General features: G+C 49.1%; 2 protein-coding genes and 1 pseudogene across 3 annotated transcripts; 2 read left to right on the top strand and 1 right to left on the bottom strand.

Annotated features, from left to right (window-relative positions):
* The first annotated feature begins 1,014 nt into the window (after positions 1-1,014).
* LOC109733996 (uncharacterized) lies at positions 1,015-4,236 on the top strand. Its single transcript, XM_020293204.4, has one exon. The coding sequence runs from the start codon at positions 2,017-2,019 to the stop codon at positions 3,070-3,072; it is 1,056 nt and encodes a 351-aa protein (XP_020148793.1). The 5' UTR covers positions 1,015-2,016; the 3' UTR covers positions 3,073-4,236.
* Positions 4,237-16,247: 12,011 nt separating this feature from the next.
* On the top strand, positions 16,248-17,329 carry LOC141041551 (uncharacterized; annotated as a pseudogene).
* Positions 17,330-19,756: 2,427 nt separating this feature from the next.
* Positions 19,757-22,482, bottom strand: LOC109733991 (putative F-box/kelch-repeat protein At5g24040). Of its 2 annotated transcripts, none has more exons than XM_073508054.1 (2): positions 22,299-22,482; positions 19,757-21,147 (listed from the first exon to the last, which is right to left on the bottom strand). In XM_073508054.1, the coding sequence occupies exons 1-2, from the start codon at positions 22,346-22,348 to the stop codon at positions 19,965-19,967; spliced, it is 1,233 nt and encodes a 410-aa protein (XP_073364155.1). In that variant the 5' UTR covers positions 22,349-22,482; the 3' UTR covers positions 19,757-19,964. The 2 variants fall into 2 exon arrangements, with proteins under 2 accessions (XP_073364155.1, XP_040257656.1); XM_040401722.3 differs by having other exon boundaries at positions 22,084-22,474.
* Positions 22,483-24,506: the final 2,024 nt, after the last annotated feature.

The following is a 24,506-nucleotide window of genomic DNA, read 5'->3' as shown; positions in this document are numbered from 1 at the left end:
ATAGAAGGCACTACACTCATTGACCCTTCACACCTTGCTTCTACTCATGGCTCCATATACATATTCTTAAGCGTGTCCTTGATCACCCGTTGATTCTCTCTACAATTCGCAGATAAAAAGTGAGCCCACGTGTTGGACCAAGTGGGACACAAAGGAAAAAAGAAGGAGAAATAGTGGCGAGAAATTGAAAAAAGGTGGTATGGAGTCATGGTTAACATGACATGTATTAGAAGCAATTGGTAACAACCCAAAATATCAAGGCAATTGTAGGTCCGTCAACAAACTTACTTATAAGGTGTAACGCATATCCTGAATTCTCTGCAGTTGCACATGTATTTCAACAATATATGAACACTTATGATGGTGGCGGCGGGATGAGACCTTCAGCGCTTGGCGAAGATTCCTACCGTGGTGAGGTCGGCACGGATGCGGCCATAGCATGACCTCATTGGAGGCGGAAATATTGGGCCACGGGCTCAGGCATGGAGAGGTTGGCGATGGCAAGGCTGCATTCCAATTTTAAGCCAGATTTTCGCTTTTACAGAAAATCAAGCCGTCTCCAATCGCGAGTGACTCGATACCCTTTACAAGCGTGAGTGACTCGACGTTTATGGTAATCAACCCGCATTCCAGTTTTAAGTCAGAATTTCACTTTTAGAGTAAAACCCCTTATGTTTCTGATAATCAACCCACACGTCAGCTTTAAGTCAATTTTCTTCTTCTTTTGCATATAACTCCCTAATAATTGGGTTAATCAACCCGTAGCACATATCAAATGCTTTAAAAATATATTCATATATGGCCCTAACTTCAAATTTAACATATTATATATGAAATTTGATTAGAAAGATGTTTATAATATGAATATGATGTTATTTTACCTGTTAACCGTTTTAAAAAGATACAATTTAGGATGCAACCTTAATCAATAGTGCATGATCTTGTTTTTTTCATACCGGTGCCGAGTCGGATTAAAAATGAACAAGTCAGCTACATCAAGATTAGAGATGAAGTGGGCCATCTATAACACGTATACACGCCTCGCCAAAACCTCACATGAAAAAGTATAGATTTCTCATCTTATGGCGAGAGAGACGCCTTAGGATTGACACTATTGTGATTGTGTGAGCACTGGAACCGCTATCAGTGAGCGTGGGAAGAAGAATTTTTTTCGAGGGTACGCCAAAGGCATACCATAGCTTTATAGGAGAAAGAAAGTATGTACAAGAGGGAAGGAGAATTTTGACAACAGAAATGGATGCCATGTGTTGAAAGAAAGGACGTAATACTGCGTGGTACTCCAGGGGAGATAGATATTTTATGAGGCAGATTGTAATGATCCCACTTAATTAATAAAAGCTTTTCATTCGAAAAAAAAAGACGTGTATCTTTGAGATACTCATGGTTATTAGGTTAGTGGAGTGTGATTTCTTTAAATTCTTATAGTACTACTAGACCTTCTGAAAGTTGGAATGATTTTATCCCTGTCTTTATTTCCCAAGCACTTGCAGTTGCAAACGATATGGTGATTTGAGGAATAAAAGTCTTGACAATGTTAAAAAAATAAATGCCTTCGGCAGCCGCAGAGCCCGGAGAGGCCGGAGCAGAGAAAAGGAACAGAGGAATAGGCTCGGAGAACAGAGGAACAGAGCCGCGCCGTGTGGGTGCGCCGGCTGACGGCCTCGTGGAGGAGCTCGGGTACCTGCGCCTGCCCGCTGATGGAATGGCCGTGGCCGCACGCCGAGACGCGGATGCCGCGGGCCGACCCGTACGCCGGTCGGACCAGCGCGGTGGCATCGCCTGCCCCGCTCGGCTGGTACACGGCCAAGGGCTTGCCCCCTGTGAATTCGAGTTCGAGTTCATTTCCAGTTCAGCCGGCGACAGCTGGTAATCCGAGTCCGGCAAGAACCAGGAGCTCTCCGATGAATAAAAGCGCCTGCGGCGGGAGCAGCGGCTCCAACTCGATTCGTTCGCCTCCCTCCCCGATCCACAGATCCAATCCAAGACGCGGCATCGATGGCTGCGAAGGTGCTCCAGCTCCATAGCTCCGACGGCAAGGTGCTCGTCGCTCCGGCGTGGGACTATCGCCCGGCCGCCGCCCAAGCCCGCCCGCTGGAGATGCGGGTGCCCTCGCGCGCCCTCGAGAGGGTGCTCCAGTACTGGACCAAGCACAGCCTTGCCAAGGCCACCGGTGAGTCCCGGGAGTCCCTCGCCCGCTGGGACGCCGACTTCCAGCGCCGTCTTGAGGAAGACGGCCTCGCCAAGGAGGCCGCCGCAGCCGCCCAAGAACTCCGCCGCTACGGCGTCGACCATGGAGGGCGTCCCCATCGCCACGCCCCCACGGCCGCATCTGATGTCGCTGCTCCTGCCAAGGCGGCCCGTGCTAACCCCGCCCGTGTCTGGTGTGTCAACCACGGAGAACGCAGCCATGCGCCGGGGATGCCCGGCTCCTTCGTTGCCTCTGATATTGCCTCCGCCACGCGCCCTGGGCCTGCCACCACCTTGCCGGCTGCTGCTGGTGCTGATCCCGTGGATGTCCGGTGCGCGATCCGTGCCCATGGACGCGAGATGGCTGAAGACGAGGAGTCCGCTTGCCACCACCGCAAGCGCCCGGCTTCCAAGGCTCCAATCTGCCTGCCCGCCACTGCTGCTGCGCCTGTGAAGAAGGTCTCTCGTCAGGTCGCTTCCAAAGCTTGCTCTTTCGTCGGCTCTACACCACTGCCTGCCACTGCTGCTGCGCCCAGTGTGCAACCGAAGCCGCAGATCAGCATGCGCGAACTGATCGAGAACGCTCGCCTCACCATGGCTCGCCTCGACAAGGCTCGCTCTGCCTCCGAAGAAGAGGCCAGCCGTCGGCGCGACATCGAGCGCAGCCGAGCGGAGGCCCGACGAAAGGTGGAGCAGATGGTGGACACCGTGCAGTTCAACGACCCCTGGATCCATTACTCCGACGTGACCAAGTCCCCTGAGGAGCTGCTCCAAGCACGACAGCAAGCATGGCGTTATCAAGCTCACCTCCTCGAGATGGCTCGTCGACGGGACTTTGCTCAAGCGATGCAAATCCACGGGTGATGGAAGCAGAGCAAGAAATCATCAACAGTGCAAGCATCTTGGTGGTAGTCTTACATCAGAGGAGAAGAGTCGGCAGTGAGAAAAGCAGAGGGAGCAGAGGAATCTAGTTGCAAGCTACAAGTTGCCAACTATGTAATCTAGTTGCAAATTTGTAGGAGTACTGCTGCTGCGCCTGTGAAGAAGGTCTCTCGTCAGGTCGCTTCCAAGACTTGCTCTTTCGTCGGCTCTACACCACTGCCTCTCACTGCTGCTGCGCCCGGTGTGAAGAAGATGACTCCAGCAGTTTCAACTCTGCGCGCAAGAAGGGGGATGGGGGAGCTCAGCTGCAAGATTCCGAAGCAAAACCGTGTCACCGCTGCAGCACCAAGGAAGCAACCAATTCCTTGGCTGCGTCCAGTGGTATTACGCCTTCCCTAGTCTTTTAGTTGCTTCCTAAACCATGCACACATAAGTTTCATTTAATCTTTGTCCCTCTAGGTTCTGCACTTGCTTACCAAGATTTCTAGTGTTCTTTGAATCCCGTTCAGTCATTAGTAATTTTACTAGAGTGTCAGCAGAGTCTCCATCTAGCTAGGCAGCAAAAATCTTGTTAAGATGTGTACGGCATAGTTACACTACATCCACACCTGGTCCTAAGTTAAGGGTTTTAGTAAATAAAGGGCATTTTCAATAAATCAAAGTGAAGCAGATGAGCCAAAAAAATTTGGAAACTCATGTACTGCAATTCCGGCCCGAGACAGAGCGTAAAACGCACTCGCCGCAAAATCCAAAATGCCCGTTTGCTACCCGGCTTGTAGCAGGAAAAAAGGAGTAGAATTGAACTTGTCAATACACACAGTAATCATGTGAGCTACCTAGCGTCTGGAGACTATGCTGACTCTCCTGTAAAATTAATCTTGGCTGAATTGGATTCTTAGGCATTGGTGTCTTGGTGAGTTAAAGTTGCAGTTTCCGACGAGTAACATTGGTTAGTGAACTCTTGTGTGTGTGTTTGTGAGTGAAGCTTTGGGCTAGGCAAGTCCTGAATGTATCGACTATCAAGTCGTATTGTAATCAATTTCAGACATGAATGAAAAATTGTTGGCCAAGCAAGTCCTGAATGTATCGACTATCAAGTCATATTGTAATCAATTTCAGACATGAATGAAAAATTGTTGGCCTGAATTTGTGCAGATCATTTGAGTAACTTTCTGTATATACGATTGTTGTATGCATCTGTGACTTCTTAAAACATTCTGCTGCTCTAGTCAGAAAAGTGTGACTGGTGAACCACATAACCATGTTTGGGACAGTTATTGGTTAGAAGATATTCTGATTTGAGATACTGCAATGTCAAGAGGTTGCATCATATTGCAGCTATTTGGCAAATAGGTTTGGCTTTTCTCAGATCATGTTAGCTTTTCATTTGAATTATGTGCAATTGCAGTGTTGCATATCCAGAACCCCTAAGAAAATTTCATGTCCATTTGAATATGTTACAAATTCCACCATGTTAATACCCAGTAACCCAAGGGACCTGGAGTGGAATTTTTGTGTGGAAAGCGACTATCAAGTTGGTCATATGTAATCCTGAATCTTTAGTGGTCACTACGCCCATGGGAGACTGCAAAATAACTCGTCTCTTATTTCTTTTCTACTGTAGTTAGTTACAGTTCGATGATTTTGTCATGCTCAAATGCCACATATCTTGTTTAGATATGTTCCTCTCTGCAAGCAAGGATGATGCAAAGAGATGAGCATGCTGAACAATTTCTCTGAATCCAAGTGCAATCCCTTATTTTCCACCACGAATAAAGTTCACATTTTCTCCTCATGTTATTGCTGGTGATTGCAGTGTCTTCAGAAAACCTTGTAAACAGAGTCATTTTCTCCTCATGTTATTGCTGCTTTTTTCCCCGAGAAATTGGCAGAAATGCTGTCGATTCATTAGACTGAAAAGAAATGAAATGTATCCGTTGAAGCTTCTCCCATTGCTGAAACAATATCCTGAATTTTTCTGTACTTCGTTTTCCTGAATCTGAACACTAGCTCAGTCCCGGATAACACAACAGCAACGTTGGCGTGCTGCACGGGCAATAATACTACACGCACGGATAGAAACAACGGATCTTTACGGACTCGTCTGCATGCGCTTCTCTAATTGGCCCCCCCTGATTTTCAGTGGTGGGGCCCGCCTCACTTAACCAAATCTTAACCAATCAACTCTAACCAGCCTGTTAATCCCCCGTAATCTGTCCGTGAGTCTAGCATTGCCGGCTGCACGGGGGCCTTCAAGAAATGCAAAGCCCAGAGCCCAAGCACAAATAAGCCTAGAGCCAGCGGCCCATCCCGAACATGGCCCTGGCCCTTGCTCTCCGCCAGAAAACGGAGCGAAGGGTCGACAAAATGGAGGGAAAGCTCTTCCGTTCTGAAAAAAAAGAGCTCCTCCCAATCTTCCCACTGCCAAGCTCGAAACCGCCGCCGATACTCCCGACGGTGGCCCTGCACCGACGAAGCCGTCCATGGAGACGGCGGAGGAACCCTACGCCTCCGACTCTTCCGCCTCCCCTATCGGCGCCGACGCCCCCGCCTCCAACCCGGTACCTTCTCCTCGCCGCACTCCGCCTCGGCGTACAACTCGATCCATTCCCCGCCGCCCCTTTTGTTGAAGTTTGTGTGTTCTGAGCTCGCAGGGTGCCGCCGCCGGCGCTAGGAAGCGGAAGGCCCCGGCAGCCACGGCGAGGAAGCCTCGGAAGCAGCAGGTTTGTACTGTACCGCACTGTACTGTACTGTGCCAAATGAGTCATTTATAACCTGCCGCCGCAATAATCTTGCTTGCTTGTTTGATTTGCCTAAACTGAATTTGTTCCATCTATGTGCTCCCATTGTTTGGTGTAGGCTCAAGAACCCATTCAGATCCCTGTATACAGTATACTATGGACGAACTAAAGAGTTTTATGGCGTGCAAGGCGATGATTTAGTTGATTCTTCATACATTTCTCCTAGAGTAAGAGATTGTGCACATGTAATTGGCCAACTGCCGCTGCAGCCGCAGTCCATGTCGTTGGTGGATCTACAGCTCTGGATCTTCAAGCTGTTCCGGCTCCATCCGGAAACACAAGATCTCTCCATTAAGGGGTTCATCAAACAACGCAAAACTGACTTGTTCGACGACTTCGAACCTGACTGGTATATGGAGTACTGCCCTTGGGACACATGTTACTTTCAAACTGACAAGTACTGGAGTGCCTTTGCCAATAAATTAAAGCGGAAAAGGAATGTGATGCAAAAGTTCATGCTGTATGCAGAATGCTCTGAGATCAAGCATTATGCTATTTTGCTCAAAGCCGTACATGATGATTACTCTCAGTTGGCAAGGGTTGTGTTGCCTGGGACAAAATGCCTGACAACTTCTAACTTCCGCTTCCTCCGCCTAGTGGAAGACCTGTCAATGACACCTAAGGAAATTATAGCTTATCTCGCTGAACACTATGGCGAGCAGATGAACCCCCTTGAGGCGTGGAGGGCCAGACAGAAGGCTCTGGAGCGCAGTTGTACTGCAATGATGAATACCTTAAAGTAGGTATAAATAGAAAGAATTTTGCTAAAATGGAAAAGGGCTTTCTTTCTAAAAAAAGATGCCGGGAGTTTGGTACATTTTATGATTCACACAACTTTGCCCCAAGAATGCTTAAGGATATAGCATGGGGTTTTGTAGACATCAAGGATGCAGAGGTTGCAGGATTTAGCAACTTTCGAGTCCTCCACCGTATATTCTGGGCTTTTGGGCAGTGTATACAGGCCTTCAATCATTGTCGCCCTGTGCTATGCATTAAAGGCACACCACTATGCGGGAAATATCAAGAGGTTTTGTTGACTGCTGTAGCATTAGATGCTAATGGTTACTCCATTCCAGTAGCATGTGCCGTCGTTGAGGGGGAGACCAAGGAAAGCTGGATGTGGTTTCTTAGGAATTTGGAGCAAGCAGTGAGGCATCCATCGGATGTTTGCATTATACATGACTATAAAAGAGAGTTGATCGATGCTATAGAGGACTTTCTAAGTTCGGATCAACGACAATGGCGGAAAGTAGAAAGCCGGTGGTGCATGGAACACCTTGCCGAAGACTTCTTTGCATATTTTGGCGACAAGAAGCTGGTGATGATGTTCAAGAAACTTTGTCAGCAAAGGCGACTAAATAAGTTTGTTAAAATCTGGAAGGAGCTCGATGAGTTGACAACAAAATATACAGCAGAGAGAGAAGGTGGTACTAGTGGGGAAATGCAGCAAGAGTTAGTCCAGCATGATGAGGCAGGCCTGGTGGCACAAAGCCCGTGGAACCGACCTGATTCAGTGGACTCTGAAGAGGAATGAGATCATGCCAATGAAAACGAAGGAAAGGTAACAAAGTTTTCTGACTGGATCTGTCTGAAACCAATGGAGAAGTGGTCACTGGTGCATGACACGAAGGGGGCCAGGTACGGCATCATGGGCGCTGATATATCAAATATATACAAGAATGACCCTGTATTGAAAGGGATAACATGCCTTCCGCTCAGTGCGATAGTGGAGGTGACATTTCTGCGCTTGGTAGAGCACTTCAAAAACACAAGTGCTGCAGCAAATGAAGCAATTGGCAACCCATCAATGAACTTCCCTGAACGGGTCCAGGATGACATGAATTCAAAAATGCAGAAATCCAAGATGCATCGCGTGATTAGCCTAGACACCAAAACAAGAAATGTTTTCCAGGGGAAAGAGTTTCGGAATTTTACAGTTCAGTCGAGGCAGAAGAATGAGGTTGTTCACCTGAAATCGGAAAGCATAAGTAAGTTTGGCGAATCCACAATACAAGAAAGTGCCACCTGTTCATGCAACAAACCACAGCTGCTTCACATGCCCTGCACTCATGTCATTGCCGTCTGTTGTCAGATTGGGGTTAGCACTGCTACATACATGTCTCCATACTACAGCCTGGCCTACCTAGGTAGGATCTGGAGTGGAAATTTTGATGAATATAAGATCTCACGCGGCTACAGAAATATCACGCCATTTGAATGCAATACAACAACTTGGATCCCAGACAAAAGATTAGAGTGTGGTCTTCCTGTTTTTGTAACATCGGACTGCATAGAAACTGTTGCGGATGAGTCAGAGCAACAATGCAACACTGGAAATGGATCTACTGAAGACAATCAAGGAGCGACAACACTGTTAGCTAATAATCTAGCGTGACAAGTAGTCAGAGCTGCTATGGCAGCGTAGTATTTTCAGTTAGCTGGTTATTTGGTTTCAGTTAGAGATAGAGCCCGAGGACACAGTCTGTGCGATCCCGAGGCCGTAGTTCACGGCGAGCGCACGCCCCTGATCGTGGGATGGCACGATCCAGTAGAGGGGGTCGTCCTCGATCCGTTTTCCCCGTTCATCAGAGAATAAAGAGGACAGAAAACGCAGCAGTTCAGTGCGCTGCACAAAAATTCAGACTCCTGTAGTTTCTTCGCCATAGACAGAGCTCTAGGTTTGAGAGACAACAATTGGCACCAGAGCCAGGTTGAGGGATGGTGAACGACGACAAGTCCAAGTCGCCGCAGACCTTGGGCGGCACACCGCGAGCGCAGATCACCGACAGCGATGAGCAGTCGGGGTCGATCGTGCAGACTCGGGTAGTGCGCGAGGGTGGCGGCGGGTCGCCGTGGCCGATGCTCACCCGTACCAACTACGGGGACTGGGCCCTCCTGATGCAGGTGAAGCTCGAGGGGCGGCACCTATGGGAGGCGATTGAGACCGGCAAGGCAGTGCGCAGCGACGACAGGCTCGCCATGGAGGCGATTCTGTGCGGGGTGCCGCCTGAGATGGTGGCGACTCTTGCGGCCAAGAGCACGGCAAAGGAGGCCTGGGAGGCTCTCAAGACCATGCGCCTTGGCGTGGCGCGTGTGCGGGAGGCCAAGGCGGCCACTCTCAGCAAGCAGTACATCGTCGTGACGTTCAACGACGACGAGTGCATCGACGACTTCGCCATGCGACTGACAGGTATGGTGAACCAGCTCAGTCTCCTTGGAAAGACGATTCCGGAGAAGAAGGTCGTCTGCAAGTTTCTCTCTGTCGTGCCTCGACAGTTCTCCCAGATCGCGCTCTATATTGAGACGCTTGTCGATCTCGACACGCTCTCGATGGAGGAGCTCGTCGGGCGACTCAAGGCGGCGGAGGAGCGCTACGGCCTGGACTCCGGGAACACCAGCGGCGGCCAACTCCTCATGACGGAGGAGGAGTGGAACGCGCGCCTCAAGCGCCACGAGAACGATGGATCCGGAGGCAGCGGCTCTGGGTCAGGATGCGGTGGCGGACGCCGCGGACGAGGCCGCGGACGCGGCGGTGGGCGCGGCACCAGCAGCCGCGCGAAGCCCACTGATCAGTGCCGCCACTGCAGAAAATACAGCGCGCGAGTGCCGAACGCGCATCCGCGAGGAGGCGAACCTCGTCGAACATGGCGGGCACGCCGCGGATGGGCACGACGACGACCCGACGCTCCTGATGGCGGTGATCGCCACGGACCCGCCACAGACCGTGGGGGAGCACATCATGCTCAACGAGGAGCGCGCAGAGGTGAATCTAGGCGCGGACGAGGAACCGTGCGACGGCCGGTGGTTCCTGGAAACCGGCGCGTCCAACCACATGACCGGCGACCGCACGGCGTTCGCGGAGCTAGATGAGGGCGTCACCGGCAGCGTCGGGTTTGGAGATGGATCCAGCGTGGCCATCCACGGCCGCGGCACGATCACGTTCACCGTGCGCAGCGGCGATCAGCGCGCTCTGACGGACGTCTACTTCATCCCGCGTCTGAAATCCAGCATCATCAGCCTCGGGCAACTGGATGAGCACGGCTGCACCGTCAAGATCCAAGGCGGCCTCCTGACCCTGTACGATCGTCATCAACACGAGCTGGCCCAGGTACGCCGGAACGGCAAACGCCTTTATGTGGTTCGCTTGGACATTTCACACCCTGTCTGTCTGGCGGCACACGTCGGCGACGAGGCGTGGAGGTGGCACGCGAGGTTCGGCCACCAACACTTCGACGCCCTCCGGCGCATGGGGCGCGCAGATATGGTGCGCGGGATGCCTCTCGTGGAGCACACCAAGGAGCTGTGTGACGCGTGCTTGGTGGGGAAGCAGCGGCGTGCGCTGTTCCCCTCTCAGGCGCGCTATCGAGCGAAGGACCCGCTCGAGCTGGTGCACGCCGACCTCTGCGGGCCGATCACCCCGAGCACTCCGGGAGGCAAGCGCTACTTCATGCTCATCGTCAACGACCACAACCGCTACATGTGGGCCATGCTGTTGCCGGCAAAGGATGCCGCCGCGGCCAGTAACAGACACTTCGTCGCCGCGGCAGAGGCAGAGCGGGGAGCGAAGCTGCGCACGTTCCGGACAGACCGGGGCGGCGAGTTCACCTCGACAGCGCTCGGTGAGTACTTCACGGACCATGGTGTCCAGCGGCATCTGACGGCGCCCTACTCGCCGCAGCAGAACGGCGTCGTCGAGCGGCGCAACCAGACCATCGTCGGCATGGCCAGGAGCATGCTCAAGGCGAAGAACATGCCGAGTTGGTTTTGGGGGGAGGCCGTGGCCACTGCGGTGTTCATCCTCAACAGATCATACACCCGCAGCGTCGATGGCAAGACCCCGTACGAGGTATGGCATGGCAAGAAGCCTGTCGTGCACTATCTGCGCGTCTTCGGCTGCATCGCCTACGTCAGAAACACGCGGCCCGGGCTGAAGAAGCTCGACGATCGCAGCACGAAGATGATCTTCATCGGCTACGAGGAGGGCTCGATGGCGTACCGCGTGTACGACCCCCTGAACAAGCGTGTGTACGCATCACGCGACGTAGTGTTCGACGAGGCAGCAAGCTGGGATTGGGGCACTGGCGGCGAGCCCACCGTCGAGCCGCTCGTCGTCCACCACGAGCTCCCTCTTGTCGCCAGAGCACAGAGTGTGCACAACACGGCAGGCAACCCGAGCGAAGAAGACGATGGTGACGCGGGAGCGACTCCGGCCGCGTCCAAGACCGTTGCCAGGTCGCCAGGGACACCAGCAGAGCCGCAGACTGCTGCAGGCGCAGCCACGCCGGATTCGCCTGGCGGCAGTGTGCCTCCTATAGACACTCCGGAGGGAGTGGGCTTCGTCACGCCGCCGCCGATGCAGCTAGACCTCTTCGACGCCGACGACGATCTAGTCGTTGGGCACCGGTTTCGCCGCGTCTCGAACGTCCTTCACAGGGCGAACGAGCTGGTGCAGATGGCCGAGCAGCTACTGCTAGCAGAGGAGGAGCCACTCATCTTCGCCGACGCTGAGCCGCACGAGTGCTGGCGGCGTGCCATGCTGGATGAGCTGGCCTCGATCGAGGAGAACGACACTTGGACACCGACTGACTTGCCGGCAGGTCACCAGGCGATCGGACTCAAGTGGGTCTTCAAACTGAAGAAAGACGCAGCCGGTGTTGTGGTCAAGCACAAGGCGAGGCTCGTAGCGAGGGGCTTCGTGCAGAAGGAGGGCGTGGACTATGACGGCGCGTTCGCGCCCGTGGCCAGACTGGACTCAGTGCGCGTCATGGTGGGCATGGTGGCTCAGCGTGGCTGGGAGCTGCATCACCTCGACGTCAAGTCGGCCTTCCTCAACGGCGAGCTCAAGGAGGAGGTCTACGTCAAGCAACCTCCTGGCTTCGCGCGGAGCGGCGAGGAGCACAAGGTTTATCGCCTCCACAAGGCGCTCTACGGGCTGCGGCAGGCACCACGGGCTTGGAACGCTAAGCTCGATCGCACTATGCAGCAGCTTGGGTTCGCGAGCTGCCCGTCAGAGCATGACATGTACACGCGAGGCGAAGGGCAAGCTCGGCTCCTGGTTGGCGTGTATGTCGACGATCTCGTCGTCACCGGAGCCGACACCAAGGCGATCCACGGTTTCAAGACGGAGATGATGGGCAGGTTCCGCATGAGTGACCTCGGCCTGCTCAGCTTCTACCTAGGCATAGAGGTGAAGCAGGGGGCCGGGGAGATCACTCTGTCGCAGGCGGCGTACGCCGGCGAGCTCTTGGAGCGGGCGGGGCATGGCGGACTGCAATCCAGTGCATGTCCCCATGGAAGTGCATGTCCCCATGGAGCCGCGCCTCAAGTTGAGCAAAGAGGGACCAGAGCCGCGGGTGGACGCCACTCACTACTACAGCATCATCGGAGGGCTTCGCTACCTCACCCACACACGGCCGGACATCATGTTTGCGGTGGGGTATGTGAGCCGCTTCATGGAGGCGCCGACCACGGCGCACCTCGCCGCCGTCAAGCACCTGCTGCGCTACATTGCAGGCACGCGCAAGTATGGCTGCAGGTATGTCAAGAGAGGCGATGGCAAGCTCATTGGGTACAGTGACTCAGACTTGGCCAGCGACGTCAACGACCGCAAGAGCACATCGGGCAACCTCTTCTTCCTGGGAGGGGCACCGATCACCTGGCAATCACAAAAACAGAAGATCGTCGCCTTGTCTTCGTGTGAGGCGGAGTATGTGGCAGCAACAACGGCGGCGTGTCAGGCGATCTGGTTGAGCAGGCTCATGAGGGACTTGCTGAAAGAGGAGGCCGGCGCCACCACTATCTTCATCGACAACAAGTCCGCAATCCAGTTGTGCAAGAACCCGGTGTGCCATGATCGCAACAAGCACATCGACGTCCGATTCCATTTCATCCGCAAGTGTGTGGAAGAAGGCAAGATCAGGGTGGAGCACATCGCCACGGGTGATCAACTCGGCAGATATTTTCACAAAGTCACTAGGGCGCACGCGGTTTCAGCAGCTTCGTGCACGCATTGGTATGGTCGAGGTTTAGCTTTGTGTCACGACTAGCTTAGGGGGAGATTGTTAGCTAATAATCTAGCGTGACAAGTAGTCAGAGCTGCTACGGCAGCGTAGTATTTTCAGTTAGCTGGTTATTTGGTTTCAGTTAGAGATAGAGCCCGAAGATGCAGTCTGTGCGATCCCGAGGCCGTAGTTCACGGCGAACGCACGCCCCTGATCGTGGGATGGCACGATCCAGTAGAGGGGGTCGTCCTCGATCCGTTTTCCCCGTTCATCAAAGAATAAAGAGGACAGAAAACGCAGCAGTTCAGTGCGCTGCAAAAAAATCAGACTCGTGTAGTTTCTTCGCCATAGACAGAGCTCTAGGTTTGAGAGACAACAAACACGCGCTGAAGAACCTAATGAGATTTAAACTTCTGTTATCACCTATCAAGGTATTAACATTCTGGTCCCTAAATATGCAGTAGTCACTGTCGAGCTTATCCTATGTAAACTCTGAACCTCTGGTATTATTTGCAGTGCATGAAAACTGAATTTAGGCATATTAAGACAATATGGTTACTACGCCCATGGAAGACTGCAAATCAACCCCTCTATATGATGGATTATGAGTCCAAGGACTAGTCAAGACTAGTCTGTAGACTAGTCTATGAGTCTCAACTTCAGGCCTGACTAGACTTCAGTGTCGACTAGTCTTTGAGTCGAAACTTCAGTGTCAATTCGTGTCGATTAGTCACGCTTAGTCTATGAGTCTCAACCTCAGAATGACTTGTCGACTCATCGACTCGTAAATCTTGCTCTATATTATTATTTTTCCAGTAGTTTACACCGTTATAGTTTGATAATTTTGTTGGAACTCTTGCATGCTCGAATGCCAAATTGTTCTAGAAGACATCATTTCTTGTTTAAACATATTTTTCTCTGCAAGCAAGAATGTTGCCAAGATCTGTGCATCGTGAACAATTTCTCTGAATCCATATGCAAATGCGGTACAGAGTTCCAGTCTACAGTTTTTTTTTAAGTAGCCAGTCTACAGATTTGCCATCAGGTCTTGACATGCTGCTTTCAGTTTGCTCTGTTAGCACATTTACCTGTGTTAAGTTGGTCTTCCCAAAAACAAATATAATAATGCTATGTTTTTTCCCAGGAGAAACTGAATGAGTACTGCGTATTCATCATTAAATTGAAAATAAATGATATGTACAGAGATAATGTTGCATTATTGGTCAATTCTTTGCTACTGTTCTTCATCATTCATCATGTTTTTTTCTTGGGAGGAAAGTAATTTCCTGCTGTATTTCTTCCGTTGTGTGCTCAGTGAAGAAACAACATACTATAAAGAATCATAATGCATTTTTCTGCAGTTCTGCTGCATTTTTATGCTTACTGTTGGATGATGAAACAATTTCCAAGATCTTTCTGAACTTCTTTACGTGTACAGACAGAGGACGAAAGCCCTTTGACTACTTGTCTGTACTAGACCTGTGTGTGTGAACCCTATTGAATGTTTGGCTTGGGCAGTTGCTTTATAATATAAAGCGAGGCGAAAGCCTTTTGCGGTACAGACATAGGACCATTCTGCACTCAGTTCTTCTTCTTATGTGTTTTTCCTTCAGAACGTTTTTTATTTGGTGTTCATGACACCGATTCCTAACCTCATCGAACTAGCTAAGTTGCTTGATTAGACTGATGAATAATCAACCAGCCATTCTTGAGTTGGAACAGGCCAACAGCCATGTCCATTAAATGAATAAAATCACTTTCGCCCAGAAAGATTTTGAATGAAAGCACATGAAGCTGGACGGCTGGACCATGTTTAATTCTTTTCGCTGCAGACACCCTTTTCTTTTCGCGATGTGCTATGAGCACCCTAGGACCGTTGCTACTGGTGGTGATAATCTCACTGATTACTTCCCTCGAGAACTAAATATGGCGCCGGGGCACGTCGCACCCGTGCTCGGGAGGAGATGTGTTTGCTAGGTGATGATATTTTGTACTCATGATAATGATAGGAAAATATGGTGTTACATATATATGATCGGATATTCAATTCGGTGGTCGGGGCTGATCTGCACCTGGTGAACAGTAAATTCAAAAAAATATCAAAAATATCTGAATTTTTTTAGGTGGAAGATATTCCAATTCGAGACGTTCTTGCCAAATTTGAGCTTGTTCGGACATCTGAGGAGCTCATGGCAAATAAAGACAAAATCGATCAAAACAGCATGTGAACAGTAACTTTCTTACATCCCAAAATTTATCTTTTTTGCTGAGAGCTACTGAAATGTCCAAACTTCACGAAATTTGTCATGGACTTCACGCACATTAGCATCTAGCATCACAAAAAAATCAGTTCTCTTTGATTTTTTTTACTATTTTAAACGAATTTACTGTTCCGCCAAAATGTTGTGTCCAGTATCCACCATTTTTTGTTAAAATAATGTCTTGGATTATATGATTATATTATTGCGGTAAGGATCTTCCATTCAACTCCTTCCGTTTGCAAATTAATTGAAGTTTCAGTTTTTTCACAAGTCAAACTTATCTGCTTTTTACCAAATACATTGCAAATTTTGATAGTGAAATCTATATTCATTTGGGAGTCAAGAAATAAAAGAACAAGTTTTCCATGAATAGTTAGGTCAAAAAAATGTTGCACTTTTTTTTCACTATTCATTGCTGAATTTTTTACTGTTCATACCTCCCAAATGATTTTCAGCTTCATATTTGTACATGTTTCCACTGTAACATGGTTTCCATCTTGTACTGTTTCTTCTAGGGGTGTCTGCTGTTTTATTGCGAGCTTTTTTGGGAGAGTTCTTTCTCAGTGGGGACGAGAGCCCACAGCCTTCTCACAGCCCAGGTACAACCGTTGAACCTCGTGGCGAGCGGCCCATCACGAGAAAATTGAGGGAAAAACTCCAGAAGCGAGGGAAAACCCTCTTCCCATTCCCATTGCCCAAATGCGCGCACATAAAGAGATGGAAACCCACGCCGGCCTCGGCTCCGGCTCCGACGGCGGCAAGCCTGCTCCGACGAAGCCGGCGATGGACGAACCACGCGCCGGCGCCGATGCCGCTGAAGTCCCCTCCTTCGCCGGCCCCGACGCGCTCCCCGTCCCCCAGCTGGTACGCTCTCCTCGCCGCCCTCCGGGTACCACTCGATGGATTCTCCGCCACCCGTTTTGTTGAAGATCTGCGTGTTCTGATATTGCAGGGTACATTCGCTGGCGCGAGGAAGCGGAAGGCCCCGGCGACGGCGACGGCAAAGGCTGTCGGGAAGCCTCGCAAGACGCAGGTCTGTAGTTCACTGTACCCATCCATCAGCTCACTTGATAGTGATACTTTAGTTAGTCTGAATTTGTCCCCTGTACTTGCTTGGTTGTTTGATTCGTCTGAATCTTTTCCATGCGTGTTGTGGCATTGTTTGATGGTGTAGGTTGAGGAGCCGATTCAGATGCCTGTGTACTATGGATGTAGAGCACCGTTTTCCCGCGTGCGTGGCAACTATTTAGAAGACAAATGTGCTCACTTAATTGGTGAGCTGCCGCTGCAGCCACAGTCCATGTCATTGGTGGATCTACAGCTCTGGATCTTCAGGCTGTTCCGGCTCCATCCAGAAACACAAGATCTCGATATCAAGGGGTTCCTCAAGCAATGCAAAACTGATTTCTTTGACGAAGAGTCCTCCGAACCGGACTGTTGTTTGGAGGACTACCCGTGGGGCATGCATGAGTTTTTGACTGGCAAATGCTGGAGTTCCTTTGCAAATAAATTGAAGAGAAAAAACCTTGTGACACAGAAGTTCATGTTGTCTACGCTTTCCGTGACCTTGTGGATGACCTGACGATGACAGCTAAGGAATTTGTACATTATCTCACTGGACCCTTAGGCGAGAAGATTAGTCCCGTCGAGGCGTGGAGGGCAAGACAGTTTGCTCTGGAGAGGGAATTCGGTACCTTTTATGATTCAGACAACTTTGCCCCAAGGTTGCTTAAGGAAATAGCACGCAAGAACCCTGGTTGTTTTGTTGACATCAAGGATGCAGAGGTTGCAGAGTGTAAGGGTTTCCGAGTCCTGCAGCGTATGTTTTGGGCATTTGGACAGTGCTTACAGGCCTTCCATACCTGTCGCCCTGTGCTATGCATCAAGGGCACACCACTATGTGGGAAATATCAAGGGATGTTGTTGACTGCTGTGGCATTGGATGCTAATGATTTTTCCATTCCAGTAGCATGTGCTGTCGTTGAGGGTGAGACCAAGGAAAGTTGGTTGTGGTTTCTTAGGAATTTGGAGCGAGCAGTGGTGCATCAGTCTGATGTGTGCATTATACATGACTACAAAAGGGAGTTGATTGATGCTGTGGAGGACCTTCTGAAATCCCGAGATCGACAGTGGCGTAAAGCAGAAAGCAGGTGGTGCATGGAAGACCTTGCTTAAAACTTCTTTGCGTCTTTTGGTGACAAGAAGCTTCTGCTGATGTTCAGGAAACTTTGCCAGCAGAAGCGGCGCCATAAGTTTGGAAAAATCTGGCAGGAGCTAGACGAGTTGACGTCCAAATATATGGTGGAGAAGGAACAGGGCGCTAGTGGGGAAATGCAGCAGGAATCAGTCAAGCATGAGGCACAAAACCAATGTAACCAACATGATTCTGTGAAGGATGGGAAGGAAGAAGATCATGCCGATGACACCAAAGGAAAGATAACAAAGTTCTCTGATTGGATCAGTCTGAAACCAAAGGAGAAGTGGTCACTGGCATATGACAGAGATGGAGCAAGGTATGGCATCATGGGCAGTGATATAACTGATGTATATAAGAACGACCCTGTGTTGAAAGGGATCACATGCCTTCCGCTCAGTGCGATAGTGGAGGTGACGTTCCTGCGCTTGGTAAAGTACTTCGAAAACACAAGTGCTGCAGCAAACAAAGCAATTGGCAACCCATCAATTAACTTCCCGAAACGTGTCCAGGTTGACATGAACTCCAAAATGCAGAAATCCGAGATGCATACACTTACGTATACATATGCCGATGAGAAGAATGCTCGTGGTGAGGTATTGGATCGGAAGTTTACAGTTAAGGGAAGGAAGAGGGAGGTGACTGTTCACCTGAAGTCGAAATATACCCGCAGCATGAATAAGTCTGAAGGATCCACAGTTGAAAAAACTGCCACATGTTCATGCAGCAAGCCGCAGCTACTTCACAAGCCTTGCTCTCATGTTATCGCCATCTGTTGTAAGATTGGGGTTAGCTCTGCTACATACATGTCCCCATACTACAGCCTGCCCTACCTAGGTAGGACCTGGAGTGGAATTTTTGATGAATCTAAGATCTCACGCGACTACAGAAATATCATACCATTTGGATGCACGACTACCTGGATCCCAGACAAAAGATTGGAGTCTGGTCTCCCTGTTTTTGTAACACCGGAATGCCTAGCAACTGTCACGGAGGAGTTAGAGCAACAATGCAGCACTGGAAATGGATCAACTGAAGACAATCAAGGATCGACAGCACGCTCAGAAGAACCTAATTAAATTTAAACTTCTGTTGTCAACTGTCGAACTAAGTTATTCATATTTTGGAGCCTAAATATGCAGTAGTTGCTGTCGAGCTTATCCTCTGTAAACTCTGAATCTCTAAGTTATCTGCAGTGCTCCGTTTCGAAAAAAATAAGTTATCTGCAGTGCTTAATTGTTTTGTCATGTATACTATGCAGAGCTTATCCTATGTAGACTGTAACCAACTAGAAAATGAAGTTAGCATGTCATAATATCTGAATCTCTATATAAAGTATACATAGGATAAGCACTGCAGATTTTATCCCTGAATCTCTATATTATCTGCAAACAAACCCATCTCTCATTAATTTTCTATATAGTTGGTTACAGTTTGATGATTTTCTTGGAACTCATGTGTGCTCAAAATGCTTACTCTCTGCAAGCAAGGATGCTGCAAGATCTTATTTTCCACCACAAATACATTTTACATCTTGCCCTCATTTCTTGCGCTGATTGCATTGATTTCAGAGTTCAGATGCATGCTGCCAAAATAAACAGAGACTAGAAAATAAACAGTCTACAGGGATGCTCTCTCTGGTGTTCAGATGCATGCCTGCATGGAGAATGTATGTGTTGAAGCTTCTCCCGTAGCTAGTTCTGCTGCATTTTTCTTCCAAGTGTTGGATGATGAAACGGTATACTAGATCTTTCTGAACTTCTTTACGTCTACAAACACTTCTTGGACCATTCTGAACTCTGATGTGCAGTTTTGTTTTGTTTTTCCCTCAGAAGTCAGAACGTTTTTCTTTTGGTGCGAGCTAGACCATGTTTGTGATAATTACAGTGCTGAGGTTCCCTCAAGAACTAAATGTAATACATTAGCAAAGAGGAACTTGCACTACACTGTTCCGTTGTACCAGTTTTACAGTTGCCCTCCTCAACCAAAAATAAAATGTTCATGACATCTATTCCTAACTTCATCACTAGCTAAGTCGCTTGATTAGACAGATGAATAATGAATCTACAAAATCAATGAACCAAGTATTCTTGAGTTGCAAATCACTGGTTTTTCTGGACTATTTTTAATTCACTCATTTTGCTGCGAGCACTTTTAGGCTGATGCTCTCTCTGATTGTGATAATAACACCTTCCATCGAGAACTAAAGATAATACATTAGCCAAGAGGAACTTGCACTACACTGTCTGACGGCCTTTATGAAGAACTTCCTTCCTCTGGTTGCAACAGTTGTGTAATTCTCCCCCTCAGAGAAAAAAAAATGAAGTAAGGATGTTCTTGTGGCAATCCACAATCAAGGGTAGCGTTTTGGCTCCAGGAGCATATGCTCCTGGATGAACAATTGAACCATAATAAAATTCAACATAAATTGACATTTTCGGAAACATACATGTCCAGTAGGTACTTTCAGCATTTCAGAGTGCAAATGCTTGTACAAATTAGACACTTCAGTTCCTTCCCGGTTCTTCTTCTGTAACTGCTTAACGCTTGCCACTGTCGTTAACTGATGCAGAGGCTCACTAAGAGTAAAAAACACGCGACAACCAAACATTATCGTTCACTGGCCAACACCATAGACCAAACTGGGGAGCACCCAGAGGCTCTCAAGCTGATTGCTTTTGCCTTCTAGAATGTATGAATCCGAGCGAGTTATACTGTAAACTGCCTGACCAAGCTCTACAACAATCCAAGGTTCGTCAGAGTCTTTGGACGCACTCGGAACATAAATGCAGTTACTCTTTCCGCCCCATATTTCAGGGTTCATGCAAGAAAATGTAGGGCTCCTCCTATCAAGGCTGATAAAGAGAGCCCAGTTTTCCAACTTCTCCATCTTTGTCCACTTAGCTGGTTCGGCTGAAGAATCAAAGCGGGAGACCTGAAAGGTGCCATTGCTTATCAAGTCATCAACAAGATCAACCATGAGAAGCATGTCACCACAGACCACCAACCATGGATCATAATTCAAGCCAACAACAATGTCCTCTCCCCACACAACATCGACTTCCTGCACGTTGGGCTGAGGTGCCAAGGATATGGTTTTCAGCGTCTGGGGAAAGTCTATGGCAAACATCTGACCTTTGAACAAAACAATCTGAATAAGAAAGTGTTCAGAAACAAGAGGGTAGTCTGTCCAGGAATTTGTTACAACCTGCCACTGGAAGATGAATAAATTCGAGAAAAGGAGGAGACACGAGTTGGATGAACTGAGTGGAGCCATAAGAATGGCACTATCGATCACACAATCACTGTTTGTGTGGAGTTTGGGTGGCTTCACCTTAGTACCTGTGTAAACATCGACAAGGAGAAGGTGCTCCACACAGGAGAAGATAAGATGCCCATATGAGCAGCCCAAATAGCGCATGTAGTTTGGAGTATTACGGGGAGCTGAGCGGCGAAGAGATAAGTTTGTCCTCACAAGATCACAAAGATGCCATTTGTAGTTCGATAAGAGATTGTAACTTGTGTTGCAATGCCAATTAGCCCTACGCAAACCTGCTTTGAGATGGAGAGGTGGGAAGACAAAGGCGTATATGGATGATGGGAAGGAAAAGACCGCAGCACGCCAAGAGTGACAGGTGCCAATAAAAGCAAGGAGGTCATGGAATGAGCTTAAGAGAGCAATGATTAGGTGAAGCAGGCTGTCCGGTAGATCTGCCCAAACACGGTGTTCAGATGAGGCTGAGGTAGAGACCAAGCAGTGGCAGATTTTCTTAGATGGCCACTCTGCGACGACCACTTCTCTGTCATACAAAAAATTCAAGAACGATGTATCAGCATTGAGGAATCAGATATCATAGAAAAAAGATTGGAAATGTGGTAGTACTTAGGCTCTTACTGCAGTACTACACATTAAAGGGAAACAAAAATATTCATGTTTTAAACATTAATGCTTTACATAGTAAGATATATATCAAGATGGCACACTACAATTAAAATAAGCCACCGCAGAATAGCCAACAGCTTGATGCTCAGTACGACAGAATTCAAATAGATAACCTTATTTAGTGAGCTAAAATTGGTACATTTCCGAATCATGCATTTGGGGGGTGATATTTGGGAGTGGTTAGGCGCCAGTCGCATGAAAATCTGAAAACAGTCAGCCAATTCTCCCCCTCCTATCTCAACCATTGGATCAAGATCCAACGGATAATGCTTCATTTTCAACCTCAAACCGATACGTGTATTGTTTCTCTTCCCTCACCGATCCAGCACAGGCCTAACCGCCTGCCTCCGCCGCCGCGGCCGACGGCGCTCCTCTGAACCGCCGCCCACCGCCGTGCTTCCGCCGCCTGGTGATGACCAGTTTTTTTCCGATGAACCTGTACCATGCCCCACACCCCTAAGATAGATAATGAGGTCGCCTGCCAGCCTAAGATAGATACCGGGGTCGCCTGCAAGACTAAGATAGATACCGGGGTCGCCTGCCGGCTGCCACCCTAAGATAGACCCAGAGGGCTCCCCAGGAGAGCTCCTTCCTTCCCTCCAGCTATTCCTTTCTTCACGCGAAATTCGACTGACCCAAATTATAAATTCAGGCAACCACAAGTAGCTAAACTGGTGATGTTTGTACTTTGTAGAGTATTCTCAAAACAAATAACAAATCAAGTGCCACCAATCTCGCAAAACTCTCATCTGTTTATCCAGACAACATTTGTGCAATCTCGCAGTACGCTCACCTTACGCAATCAGGAGCGGGCGTGCATCTAGGCAGGGGAGCATCATTCATTCGTGGCCGCGACAAGGAAACTGGCAAAATTACCAAGATGCACGACGGCTACTGACCAATAGCTGCCGTAGAGATGTGTTCTTGGCTGATTCTAGTTTGGATCTAATCCACCCAACAAATTTGCACTAGGAAGAGAAGGGAAAAAGAGAGGGAGGGAGAGGTCACGGGAGAGGGAGGGCGGGTGCCGGCGGCGAGAGCTCGAGCGGTGGCTGCATGATCACGGGCTCACGGCACGCCAGTCTGCGTGCCTACCGCTACCGGTGCGCCGCCTTTCTTCGTCGGATCCGTCGACCGCCGGCAACGAAGAGGCGGAGGAAGGCATCGATCGATCCAGAGCTCGTCGTTTTTACGCCGATGGGCGTCGGTAAACCGATGGAAGCCACCGATCGATCGCCTCGCTAGTCACACGATCGTTCCTGGCTTCCTGCGAGCCGTTCGATCTCGCTGTTGGTATCACTCGTCTTTCTTCTACCATAAGTACACATGGAGAAGCAAAACATATTTTCTTTTTTATTTATATAAATAAACGGGGAAAGGATTTATCATTTTCAGTGATTAAGAAGAAGAGGGTTGCCCGGTTAATTAGAGAAAAAAAGAGCAATAAACTATACAACTCACCGCACATGGACACAATATAAACCACACACTGCTACGAAGGAAACATCGACGAGTTTGTACCTTAGTGTCATCACCTATTCTCCCCGAGAAAGCGGTTTGACCTAAAGGAAGCAACCAATGACCGAGTGCACGTCGAAGTGGCAGAAGCGGCCACATGAAGATCCAAGCCAAATGAACAACACACACGCGAGCAATGGGGCCAACAATGGATCCGGGAATAAAGGAGCGACAGAGCACTATGCAAGATTGGCGTTGCGAAGAATCATCGAGATGGGCCATCCACCGCTCGTCGTCGTTGCCATAAGGACCCTCCACACAGCTTTGACTCCACTACAACAAACGTACCACGATGAGCCCATAGACACCTAGAGAGCCAGCCGACTACCACAGTCTCACTGCAGCCTTGACTTCACACACCCACATTGTCGATGCCACACGAGCCATCATCGACTACCATGCCAACCACGTGTCTTTCTAGCCGAATCAAACTCCAGGATGGTGCCGCCAAGAGTGAACACGACATCATAGATGTCATCATCGTCCGGTCCAAGGAGCTCAGACCTAGTGTTTCCCTTTAGAAACAAGGGCAGAGGGACGAGAACAACAACAACGACACCTTCATCAAGGAAACGACGTCAACAGGCGCCGTCTTAGTTGGTCCAGGACGCGCTGAGCACTGCTTTCACCAGTTGTCTCGCCATCCAAACCCATGGTTAGCTAGCTACCGACACCACCACACGCACCATCCAGCTCGTCGTGGAGCGAGCCCATCGCATGCCCATCGACCCACCATCATCAAATCCAAAATCCTAGATCGGGGACAACATAACGCCCCGCGCCTCGCCATGACGTAGTCCAGGGCCAACCGAGACCATCTCTAGAAGATCCATCGACGCCCGCGACATCACTGAGCCGCGCAATAGGTAGACAAAAGACACGCTCAAAGTAGCCACAAACGTTGAGCCCGGATGCCTCGCCGTGACCCCACAACGTGGATGCTCCCGGGAGGAGCACGACCCATGTCGCAGCAACAAACTAGATAAGGCTTTTACACCTAACTAGCGGGCAGAGGCGTGGCGGCACGCTACGCCAGATGGGAAGTCTGTGTGTGCTTTTGTTGTTTGTTTTTGAAGGAAATATGCCCCAGAGGCAATAATAAAGTTGTTATTTTATATTTCCTTATATCATGATAAATGTTTATTATTTATGCTAGAATTGTATTAACTGGAAACTTGATACATGTGTGGATACATAGACAAAACACCGTGTCCCTAGTAAACCTCTACTAGACTAGCTCGTTAATCAAAGATGGTTAAGTTTCCTAACCATAGACATGTGTTGTCATTTGATAAACGAGATCACATCATCAGGAGAATGATGTGATGGACAAGACCCATCCGTTAGCTTAGCATTATGTGAAGGAAATATGCCCTAGATGGAATAATAAAGTATTATTTATTTCCTTATATCATGATAAATGTTTATTATTCATGCTAGAATTGTATTAACCGGAAACATAATACATGTGTGAATACATAGACAAACAGTGTGTCACTAGTATGCCTCTACTTGACTAGCTCGTTAATCAAAGATGGTAATGTTTCCTAGCCATAGACATGAGTTGTCATTTGATTAACGGGATCACCTCATTAGGAGAATGATGTGATTGACTTGACCCATTCCGTTAGCTTAGCACCCGATCGTTTAGTATGTTGCTATTGCTTTCTTCATGACTTATACATGTTCCTATGACTA

This window comes from Aegilops tauschii, chromosome 2, assembly GCF_002575655.3.
Source record: "Aegilops tauschii subsp. strangulata cultivar AL8/78 chromosome 2, Aet v6.0, whole genome shotgun sequence".
NCBI classification, from domain to species: Eukaryota; Viridiplantae; Streptophyta; class Magnoliopsida; order Poales; family Poaceae; genus Aegilops; species Aegilops tauschii.
This window is presented reverse-complemented; position numbering and strand designations above follow the sequence as displayed.

Bases quoted from the DNA above. Each gene is read 5' to 3' on its own strand.
- LOC109733991 (XM_073508054.1), bottom strand. From the start codon at position 22,348: ATGCAGCCACCGCTCGAGCTCTCGCCGCCGGCACCCGCCCTCCCTCTC. The intron at 21,148-22,298 runs GTGACCTCTCCC...TTTGTATGACAG, and splicing joins GCACCCGCCCTCCCTCTCCC to AGAAGTGGTCGTCGCAGAGT.
- LOC109733996 (XM_020293204.4), top strand. From the start codon at position 2,017: ATGGCTGCGAAGGTGCTCCAGCTCCATAGCTCCGACGGCAAGGTGCTC.